The sequence below is a fragment of the Theobroma umbraticum genome, unplaced genomic scaffold (genome assembly GCF_002168275.2).
Source record: "Theobroma umbraticum cultivar Fairchild unplaced genomic scaffold, ASM216827v3 scaffold_25.0, whole genome shotgun sequence".
Taxonomy (NCBI): Eukaryota; Viridiplantae; Streptophyta; class Magnoliopsida; order Malvales; family Malvaceae; genus Theobroma; species Theobroma umbraticum.
Window position 1 is genome coordinate 276,994 of NW_018397282.1, and position 11,566 is coordinate 288,559.

The 11,566-nt window shown below is 35.4% G+C and overlaps 1 protein-coding gene across 1 annotated transcript in view; it reads left to right on the top strand.

The window, feature by feature from the left end:
* Positions 1-10,464, top strand: part of LOC110428121 (Protein prenylyltransferase superfamily protein) — a 20,738-nt gene extending 10,274 nt beyond the window's left edge. Inside the window, exons 11-21 of the mRNA XM_021443838.1 lie at positions 2,188-2,272; positions 2,362-2,420; positions 2,556-2,625; positions 2,813-2,904; positions 5,041-5,103; positions 5,217-5,283; positions 6,767-7,030; positions 7,310-7,426; positions 8,807-8,959; positions 9,543-9,695; positions 10,045-10,464. Of these exons, the coding sequence (XP_021299513.1) occupies positions 2,188-2,272; positions 2,362-2,420; positions 2,556-2,625; positions 2,813-2,904; positions 5,041-5,103; positions 5,217-5,283; positions 6,767-7,030; positions 7,310-7,426; positions 8,807-8,959; positions 9,543-9,644 (1,072 nt within the window). The 3' untranslated portion in view covers positions 9,645-9,695; positions 10,045-10,464. The remainder of the gene's footprint in view (positions 1-2,187; positions 2,273-2,361; positions 2,421-2,555; positions 2,626-2,812; positions 2,905-5,040; positions 5,104-5,216; positions 5,284-6,766; positions 7,031-7,309; positions 7,427-8,806; positions 8,960-9,542; positions 9,696-10,044) is intronic.
* The last annotated feature ends 1,102 nt before the right edge of the window (positions 10,465-11,566 follow it).

Consider the following 11,566-nt stretch of genomic DNA (forward strand, 5'->3'; position numbering starts at 1 on the left):
AAGGAAAGATCTCAGCTCCCTTACCTTGGCGGGCGGCTCCCATTCTTGGATAGCACTCACCTTGGACAGGTCCATTCGGATTTTGTCATCTCCTACAATGTGCCTTAAGAACGGCACCTCATACAAACCGAAGCAACATTTCTTCTTCACATATAGCTCATGTTGTCTAAGAGTCTCAAAAATCAACCGTAGGTGTTCAACATGATCTTACAACGAATGTCTATAGACAATAATATCGTCAAGATAAACAACTACAAATTTGTCTAGAAAGGGTTATAATACCTTTTTCATCAAAGTGCAGAATGTTGCTGGTGCGTTTGTTAATCCGAATGGCATTACCAAGAACTCGTACGCCTCATATCGAGTTACACATGTTATCTTGGATATGTCCCTTGCAGTTATCCTCACTTGGTAGTACCCAGACCGTAATTTCAGCTTCGAAAATCAACGTGCACTGCCTAGCTGATCAAACAAATCGGCTATGAGCGAGATCGGGTACTTGTTCTTGACCGTCAGCTTGTTCAAAGCCCGATAGCCGATGCATAGCCTCAAGGATCCATCATGTTTCTTTTGAAACAACACCGGAGCACCAAAAGGAGATTTGGACGGCCTGATGAATCCAGCGTCAATATGCTCCCCAAGTTGCTTTCTCAGCTCTGCAAACTCGGGAGGCGTCATCCGATACGGTGCCATGGTGGGTGGGTGTGCCCCTGGCACTAGCTCAATGTGATGATCCACTTCTAGTGCGAGAGGTAAGTGACCTGGCAGCTTTGGAGGCATTACATCTTGAAACTCTTCCAGCACCTCAAGCACTTCTGCCGACGCCTCAATCACGTTGCCGGGGGTATCCTCTAGACTCAGCACAGCAGCAAACGTCTGCTCACCCTTGCGTACGCCTTTGGCTAGTTGTATGGCAGATAATGTTTTCGTTGGTTGAGCGCGTCCTCGTCTGACCGGTACTACGCACTACTTTTTTTGATTTAAGATACAGATGCAGTCGTCGTGCGGCATGAGAACGGCTTGAATTTTGTCTAGGAATTCGATCCCCATAGCTACATCGTAGTCATCCATCGGGATGATCTCGATATCCACAGTTCCATTTCACTGTCTAAGTTGCACATAGATCCCCTTGGCAATGCTTTTTGTGCGTACTCTCTTGCAGTTTACTGTTTTTACCCAATCGCCTGCATTGTCGGTTCTAATGCCTAGTTTAGCGGCACTGTTCGGACACAAAAAGATCAGAGGCACCAGTGTCTAGCAACGTTTCCACCGGTTGTCCCGTTATGATCATGCCTGCGTACATGAGTCCCTTGGCTCGACTAAGCCCAATCGCGTTGTCTCGTCTGATTGTGGCTCCTCCTCCGAGGCTATCGCCACTAGCTTTGTATGCTTCGGGCAATCTCGAACCCAATGCGGTCCGTTACACAAGAAGCAATTTTTGGTTTTGTCCTCCTTGTTTCTGAAAGATTTTCACTTCGATGCAGACTTACCTCTCCACTTTGATTGTGACTCTCTTATTTCTTCTTAAGGGGCCAAAGGGTCATCACCCTAGCTGTGTTCATGTAAAAGTGGGTGATATGATTTTAACTTCTAGAATGTTTATTTAAATGTCCTCTCTTGGCTTGAACCCTGCTCTTGTACATACCAACACGACATTTTTACCATTAAAGAGGATGATGGCCTCTGATGATACATGCCATAATTTAAAAGTTCATGACTTAGTATATTCATGCCAAATAAAGTCTTGGTAAAGGTGTACGTAAGGGAATTACTGTCAAGATATTGTATTTGTTTTGTATAAGGGCATGTATCTCATTTATGGGCTATCCCTGCCCCCTGAACTTATATTTTCGTATTCAAGAAAAAGGTTTGATAAAGATGAAAGACAACTTAATCTATGCTTCCATGGATTATTTTTTCTAAATGAAATGTGATTTGATCTTATAGGAAGTCCCCTGTAATTGTGGCTTCTATGCCTTCGAAGGCTTTACTTAAAGGTGGCACTTACGGCACCTCTGCTGTTTTCTGTTTATTAAGTATTTTTGACCTTTAAATATGGATATGGTTATGGAACTTTTTGGTTTTGTTATGTTGCACACGTGGACACAAGCTTATTGAGTCTTGTCCAGTGGAAAGAAATTGCTAAATTTAGTGTAATATATCTAACATGTAATTTTTAATTTCTAGGTGTTCATTGGGTGATATTACAAACAGTGACGCCTGTTATGAAAAAGCATTGGAAATTTCAAATAATAGGTCAGCACGAGCTAAGGTGACTTATTTGGCTTATAATTAAATGGTTTTCAGTATGTTTTGTTTTAGCATTTTTTATTACATTATTATTATTATTTTTTGTGTCAGCGTTCTCTTGCTCGTAATGCGTATCAAAGAGGAGACTATGAGACATCTAAGACCCTATGGTATATTTTCCTGATTGCTTCTACAATTGTTTCCGATACAATATGACTGATAGCTTTTTGCAGCTTATGATTTATTTGGTTGAACATAAAACAAAAAGGATTATTGGGCTGAAAAACTGATTAAACTTAAACCAGGGAGTCTGCCATGGCCTTGAATTCATTGTATCCAGGTGGATGGTTTGCACTTGGTGCTGCTGCATTGAAGGTATGCAACTTGATCTTTGTTTTTTGGGGGCCAGTCGACTTGTGGATCTTTATTTATCAGTTTCTGCACCGATTTTTGTGCACTTTAGAGTATAAATAAGAAAATGGATTTTTAAGGTTCTCTTTGTTGTGTGGGTTAGTTGCCCTATTAAACTTTTTAAGCTTATGATTAAGATCATGACATACAGGCTAGGGATGTTGAAAAGGCACTTGATGGTTTTACTCGAGCAGTGCAACTTGATCCTGAAAATGGGGAGGCTTGGAACAATATTGCTTGTTTGTATGCTCTTGTCTCTTTCATCTTTTATCATATCTTATATTTGTTTGCCCAAGATATTTGTATTTTTCTCCTCATCAGGCAATTCCAATTACTGCTATTTTAATGGGATGATTTTTGTATTAGGAACTTCTCTAATACATTGGGATTGGTTTTTATATTTTTCTGCCTTAAGATTTTTTTCTTTGCTCCGAGAAAAGATTTTCTTTTGTTTTACTTGCATCTTAAATCTGGATTATTATAATTGTCTAGATGAATTAAATTGCTGTAATGAGAATTGGTTATTATAGTTACCACCTGGTCGTCTGATTTTAGGTTAGTGTGCTAGTGAAAAGTGAAAACCGTGTGGTTTGCTAAAGTTCTGAGCTCTTCTGCAAAGTGTAGTGTTAGAGCAACTGGAAAATCTTACCTCAAAGCTTCCAGGTCATATTTCTACCTTTTTAAATTTTTTTTTAATATAGGCTATATCAGATTTCAAACTTTGCTTAGCTTCCGTATTTCAAGACATCTCTTGATGTGCACCTGCTTATGACCTATGAATTGCTGAGTCATGAATATAAAAGTTTGGAAGGGTATATCCATCATAAATGACACTAACATCTTGAGACGGCATTATTATAAACAATATCAAGATCTTTTGTTGTCTATGTTCCAAAAAACAAAACCTTTTGTTGTAAATTTGTTCAGAACTCTTGACATCCTCCTGAATCCTGGTTTATTCTCCCTTATTAATGCAGCCTGAAGTCAATTTCTTGTATTGCACCATTGACCATTCAAATCCACATCATTTCCTGCCTCTTTCCTATCATATGTTGCACCAAACAAATGTGAATGGTGTGATAGTTTACCTTTGGATTTCTCATGTAAAAATGCTCGACTGGTTTTGGGAACATAATACAGGTGTTTTTGTGGGCCAAAATTAATTCATTGGATCTAGTGCACAGAAAAATTCATAGCCTTGATTTGTTGAGCATATTTCACGAGTCCGGTTAGTATTTCTTCAACTGACTATTGGTTCTTTTAATGCACTCAATGACTAGCTTCTTATAGATGCTAGACTCATAAAGCAGGTTTAAAAGCTGTCAGCAAATCCATGTACCATTTTGAAATGCCTTAATCTGGTATAGTACAAGGGAAGGTTGTATAATATATACTTAATATGATAACGGTAACAATTGATATAACAAATAAGTGGATAACATCTTCATATGGGAAAGGATGTTGAAAAGAAAGGAAGGTGAACCCTTTATATTTTCTTCAGATCTTTTTGTCTCATCAAGAGAAAGAATAGGGAGCACATTGTTAGTGCTAACATACATACATACATACATACATATGTGTGTGTGTAGATATATACATGTAATAAGAGGAGAAAAGTATGTGAAACTGCTTATTACATGTAAAAAAGTTGAAATACCTATGTAGGACACACCCATATCCAACACTCACCCCCAAGCCCAAATAATATAGACTAAAAAGTTGGATATGGGGGTGAGTTTTCCCATGTATTTGGAGGGTGTGACCTCCATACCCATGTCTGTTGATATGTGTCACACATGGATAGTTTATGAGAAATGAAGAGTCGGAGCAACATAACATTCTACATCTGTGTAGAGACGGGTATCTTTGAAGTGGAAATTTGGACTTAGAAATGGAAATTATCTAAAGATTTTTGGCTTGGTTCTAGCTCCGATTGAAGAATGTTATTGCTGGCGTCATAGTAAGCGAGAGTTGTATATTATGGAACTAGACAAAACAATTTTAAGTTTCAGGTAGGCCCGTTAGGAATTGGGATACATACTTTGAGCACTAGGAAGATTGGAAGTGTGGATTGTATTTTAGGGCTTGTGTAGAGTGTTATTCAGATGTTTGATATCATTTTTTAGTCTCAATAGTCAATTATGATCTTCTTGCCTCATTTTTCGAGATATATCTTTGTTGAACTGTGTTCTGCATATATTTTTTTTGTTAACCATATATCACTATTGGACTTGTGCTTTTTGTTGTATACTGGAATTTGCTATATCATAGTTCTTTTATTTTTTCTCTTCGATGAAAATTATGGTTTGGTTTTTGACCATATAAACTTTAGGTGCATGGTAAATTTAATCAATTACAACATATTTGTTGAATATGCAGGCATATGATTAAGAACAAGAGCAAAGAGTCCTATATTGCATTCAAGGAGGCCTTGAAATATAAGTACTACTTTTTCACCTTGATTGAATCATGCACTTTTGCACGCACCAGGCCACTTATTTTCAAGGACACTTGTTTATTGTTTTACTGTAACAAACAACCTGTTTTGGTGACAGGCGAGACAGCTGGCAGATGTGGGAGAACTACAGCCATGTTGCTTTGGATGTTGGCAACATTGGTCAGGTAATCTTGCCTATGTAATTTGGTTTTGAGCTGTTTACTTAGCTAATTAGTCGATTTGTTTTAAGATCAAACTAGTCTTCTCTTTGGCCCTTCTTGGAAGGCTCTGCTTAATTCATATGAAGATCTAATTCGGAGCACTTTTGTCTGGCATGCCTGGAAAAATTTTTATATCTGTTAATTATTATTAGCTGATCACTTTGTGTTTCAGATTGTTCAAGTTTGGGTTGTTGAATTTTTTAAATTAACTGAAATTGAGTTGAGTTCTGGTCATTATTATACTAAGTTGTATTCTAGTTTTCATTTTTTAATTAAATTAATATTTAAAATGAAAAAATAATAGAAATTATGCTCGATTTAGGTTTCGGATCATTTGGGGTTCGGTTGAGGGTCAGGCTTGGATTGATATGTGTCTGAATCTCTACAGGTTCATGTGGATTCAAAAATTTTTTGGGTTTCAGTTTATTCAGGTTTGAGTCTCTTGTGTTTTTTTTTATTCATGTTCTGGTTATTGAGATTTAGGTTTTGCTTGGTACGGAGGACAGAAAAATGGAAAGATGGTTGGGAGAGTAGAAAAGTAAATGATTGAAAGCATGTTTTTCTTTCCATATTTGCTTGGTAGGGAAGATGGAAATGTGGATGAAAAAAAATGATTTTCTTTCCATGGTAGAGTTGAAAAGTGAGGAAAGAAAATAAAAGTAAAATTTTCAATCATACACTTTGAAAATTATTCACTAAAAATTGTAATTTCCAATAACATGACTGGATTTTATTGGGTTAGTTCTAAGATCTGGTGTAAAAAGGTTCATTTATGGGGTTTATCCAAATACGCCTTATTTTCTCTCTCCTCATCCGCCCAATTTGGAATTGCGCTGTGGGTTGGAAAGAAAACATCCATCACTTCCGTTTTCTTTGCTCTGGATTTTCTTTAACACCTAAAATCCTTTCTTCTTTTCACCTTTTCCACGATCCCCACTCCATTCTCTTGTCAAGCAAAGCCTTAGAGTCAAATTGGGTTAAGTTTCGGGGTAGGGTGGGTGGGTCATTCTGGTCAGGTTAGCTTTTTCCTGCTCTTTTTGAACCTGGGAAAAAGCTTATTCTTACAAATAGAAAGGATTATTCTTCAAATTGGCATGTTAAGAGCAAATTTACTGTTATAAGATATAATACAGTTCACCGCTACACAGCCTTCACCACACTGCTGTTATTAGCTATATGAATTGTTCCCCTTGTCTAAGAGAAACTGATATTCTGACTAGAAAGAGGAGATAGAAAACAGCATGTGACCTTGATTGAGGTCTTATAAGTAAGATAAATTTGATATATGCTTAGTTATCTCTGGTTCTCGACCTCAGATTCTCTGCGTGTAAGCGTTTCCTCATATAGCCATCAGTTCAATGCCTAGCAATTGCAATTATGATTATACCTTCACTTGACTTTTTACTTTCTATTTTATGCTAGTTTATCTATGTATTTCTGTTTGTAGGCTCTGGAAGCTATTAAGATGGTGTTAAGTATGACCAACAGTAAGAGAATTGATGTTGAATTACTTGAGAGAATCACGCAATATTTGGAGGAAAGGGCTTCAGTTAGACAGTCTGCTGTAGCCAGTGATGATGATTTTTCCAATCAGACCAGTCCTGATTCGCTTGTATATTCTGTTAATAAATCTTCAAATGCTGAGCAGACCGCGGGAAAATTGGGAGAAAATGAGCATTTGGTGGAGTTTCTTGGAAAAATTCTACAACAGGTTTCAAACACTTTCATGATTGTGATTATGTTCTATTATCTTTTCTCCTTACAGAGAGTGATACCAAACTCTCTCATGTGGGGAGTCAACAATCGTCTCCTTATATGATTTCTCGTGCTTGACACCAATCGTAAAACTTCTAAATTGGTATCAGGATGCATCTGCACTTTGACAGACTGCTTTATACTAGCATTACTTGGGCTGTACAAATTTGGGCTAAATTATGCCCATGTAATATTTTACTCAATATCTAATGTATATGAAGACTTGTCAATACAGATAGTTCGAAGTGAAAGTAGGGCAGAATTATGGGGCTTATATGCAAGGTGGCATAGAATTAAAGGTGACCTTACTATGTGCTGTGAAGCTCTCTTAAAGCAAGTTAGATCTTATCAGGTATCTCGATCAACATTCAATGCCTTGTATTCTGTTATTATCAATGTGCTTTTTTTAGTATATTTTAGGGGGCTCCTAGCAAATTCTTTTATCTGGAGATTGACGTCATGTATTATATGAGTTTACCAAGTTGACAATCCTAAATTGTGAGAGAGCTTTTTAGTGATTTTATATTCTCTAATGTGTATGTTTTGACTTATATTATGACTTTCTGATTAGGTTCTTTTGAGTTAAAAGTGAGATGTATAAAAAAAGGTAGGCCAAAAAGTGCCATGATGGTTAAGAGTTAGAGAGCTTAGCTTAGCAATTTTATATTCTCTAATATGTATGTTTTGACTTATATTATGACTTTGTGATGAGGTTCTTTTGAGTCAAAAGTGAGATGTATACAAAAAAAATGGGCCCAAAAGTGCCATGATGGTTAAGAATTAAAGAGCTTAGCTTGATTTTGAAGAATTCTATTGAGTTTAAGCTTGTTCTAAACATGCCTGAAGTTAGGTGCCTTCTAGGAAGCTGAAGAGTGCCAATATATATTTTAATTTGATTTGCTTGGCTTGGACTTTGTCCCCTCACCCCTTAGTACCCCACCTTCGTATCTGCCTCCTCTCTCCCATCCTACCTCCCAGCTGCTCATCTACTTTTCTCTTTCTCAGAAAAATTAAATAGGACCAAATACAATTACTGATGTTTCAATCTGTTTGTGAAACTTTCTTTTCAAACCACACTCTTGAAGCCAGGGTTCCTTGTGTAAATTCTTGATATCAAAGACTGAAGTGAGGATTGCGTGGCTGAAAATCTGTTACCTGCCTTTTTGTCAACATTACTGGCCATCACTGCTTTTCTGTTTGGACAGAGAAGTGTATGCCCAAGCACTTTTTGCAGTTTTATTTTGCATCTGCCCTTGTGTAATTGCTCCTTGTTTGAGGAATTATGGCTGGATTTTCTCAGTAAGGGGATAATTAAATTCTCAATCAGACTTTTCTCATTGTCTGCATCAGTTTCCCATTATCTTTCCTTCTTCAAAAGAGTTTATTAATGGAAAGAGTTATGGAAAATATGTGATTCCTATCTGAGATATTTGTCTGTGCTGGCACTTATTGTTTATGCCTTGTGTTATTATTCAGGATTGACTTTAGGCATAACTTGAATGTAGTTCTGTACCATGATGACAATTACAGAAGTCTATTCAATTTCTGTTATCATTCCCTCTTCCTTTATGTTTTTTATGCATGTGCCTTTATATCCTAATTTAATGGATTTATATGATGCGATCGATAAAAAATGTCATTCTACAAATGATTTCTATTTCGATTGGCATATCATTTATTCTTATTATTTTGCTATTGTGCCATGAGTTTGACTCTAATCTCTCTCTCCCAGGGATCTAATTTGTGGAAAGATGGAGACAGCTTTAAAAAGTTTGCACAGGCCTCGTTGGAACTTTGTAAGGCCTACATAGATATTTCTTCCTCAACTGGTAGTCGTCGAGAACTACTTACAGCTGAGATGCACTTGAAGAACGTTCTAAAACAGGTAAGTAGTTTTATTTTGCTATGCATTCTAAATTGCATTGTTGCTGCATTTATCTTTTGTATATATTTTAGTTTAGTTTGAACTTTAAACTTTCTCACTAATGTGTTCCTACAATTGCTTATTGTTACACTCTTCTGTAACTTTATATATATAATATAGCTATTTTCTATTGAATCAACCATGATTCAATAATTTATTCATTCTCATCATTCATGTAAAGTCTTAAGTTGAAGATTTTTGTATCACATCAATCAGGAATATTGTCTTTTATGATATATGTTTAACGTTTGATTTGTGATGTCAAAAAACAATTAAGCATTTTCTAGCAACTTGCAATTGCACAACTACAATTACATGATAGAGCATTAGGTCTAACATCTTGATTAACAAAATATGAAATTTACAAACAGATGGGAATTTTTATTTGTTTGCTCAGCAAACGGATAGGAAATTGCATAACATATATAATTGTTACTTGAGTGTAAGTTTATCCGTGCTCATATTTTCCATGGTTAAAATTGTCAATTACATATTTATCCTTAATCATGAGAACTGTTTCTAAGGTAGAATTGTGGCATTTTAGGCTGGGATCTTTTCAGACACTGAAGAATTCAGGAATCTTGAAGCTTGTCTTGATGAAGTAAAGACGAAACAACAACAACAATTAGAGTCGACACCTACTTAAAAGTCAAAATTTCTAAAGCTTGCAGGATTTACTATCTACATCAGATCAAGGGTAGGCTTGGAATTATATATATTCCTTCTACTTTTATAACTATGTCAACCTATGGTTTAGTTTGGGATAATTTTTGCAGTGATAAGCATGCATAATTACTTGCTCTGCTTTTTAATTATGTAGATATATGCTTTATGCCAAAACACATTCATAATGTTGAGTCAGCTTTTCCGTTTGAGTTTCTCAATCTCAGAGTCTTCAATCCTTTTAGTTATCCACAAAGCATTTTGTTAAAGATTATTTTTCCCTGCCATGCATCGGACTAAAGATAGAATTGACATTGAATTATTAAGACAAGGTGCTTTTCATAAAGGAAATGCTGAAAACACATCATGATGCAACTGTGCAGGTTGGGTCTGGCTTTATTTCACCTCCCTGTGCTGGGAGAGAAAATTTTAGTAGGAAGAACTCCGCTGCACCATGGCAGTGGCTGTGATGTCCCACGTCAGCCTTATCATCATCTTTTGGTAGCTGAGTGTCTCTCCCTACCCTTTGCCTTGGCTTTGATTCCTTTTCTTGATCATTTTTGTTTTTTTTTTTTTCATAGAGATTGAAAAAAATAAAAGGTAGCAATTCCTGGGCATTGGAACACAGAATGGGTGATTGAAAAGGGATAGGGAAAGGGGTAAAGTATCCACAGTATCCCTACCGTCGACTAAATGATCGATTGTGGGTCTTTAATGACTGATAGTTAATCATAATGCTAATTGCATGAAATTCTTTTTTATTTTTTTATGGAATAATTACATGAAATTTTTTGTGAATTAAACTGAAGCTTTAGAACCCGTAAAGAATTAAATAAATAGGATAATATATATGATCTAGAACCACCGTATGTTACCTTATGTATACAGTGTTAGATTTTCTTATAAATTTTTTATACTATTTATTTGTTTATTTGATTAAAAGTTAATTAAGTTAATTTGGTTTTAATAAAGAAATGAAATTATAGTTTAAAATTATGATCTAATAAAGTGGATTATAATTCAATACTATAAATGAACCTTGTGCGTTGCACATTGATATAATAATACATATTGTAATAGTTGTGTTATTATATTTTTCATTTTATTAAATTTTTGTAGGTGAGGATTAAAGCAAGCTCATATACTAAAAATTACATATATAAAATGTTATAATCAATAGTAGAAAGTCTTGAAATATTATAACTTAGGATCATAACATAATGCATAGATATATAGATATTAGCATAAAATGTAAAGTAATATTATGACGATTTATAATTTTATACCATCGTCGTTAGGTGAGCTACTAAAGGTAGTGCCCATAAGTAGAAATTAAGATAAGGTTTTCGCGAAATTTCACAAAAGATGTTATTGTTACAAAATATATGTAGTTAGGTAAATGAGTGTTTAGAGGAGGGAGTTAAGTAGTTACGTTTTCGTGAGATGATAATTTTCGCATGGATTAGTGAAAAGATTGTTACTCATAATGAACCTAATTTGTTTGAAATTTGCAACGGGTGAGGATCGGGGTGTTTTTCTATTTTGAGTGGACGACAATGAGGAAACTTCAATTTGGAAACTTCTTGGCTTCGACTAAAACCAAACTCAACATGTAGAAAATTGTGAGTAGCCTTCTTTTAGGTAGAGCCATTCCAACCTACTATGAAGGATATACCCTTAAATAGGAACACATTAAGGAATACGTTTTAATCTCTCTATTTTGATTTTCAGCATAACATTATGGAAATAATGAAAAAACAAATGAACCGTAAAGTGAATTAATATGTCAATATCAATAATAATTTTGACTATTTCACCCTTAATGGCATCCTAGTAAGTTTTAAATAAAATAAAATAAATAACAAAAAGAGAGTTATTTTCTTTGAATGATGACTTTTCAAAAAA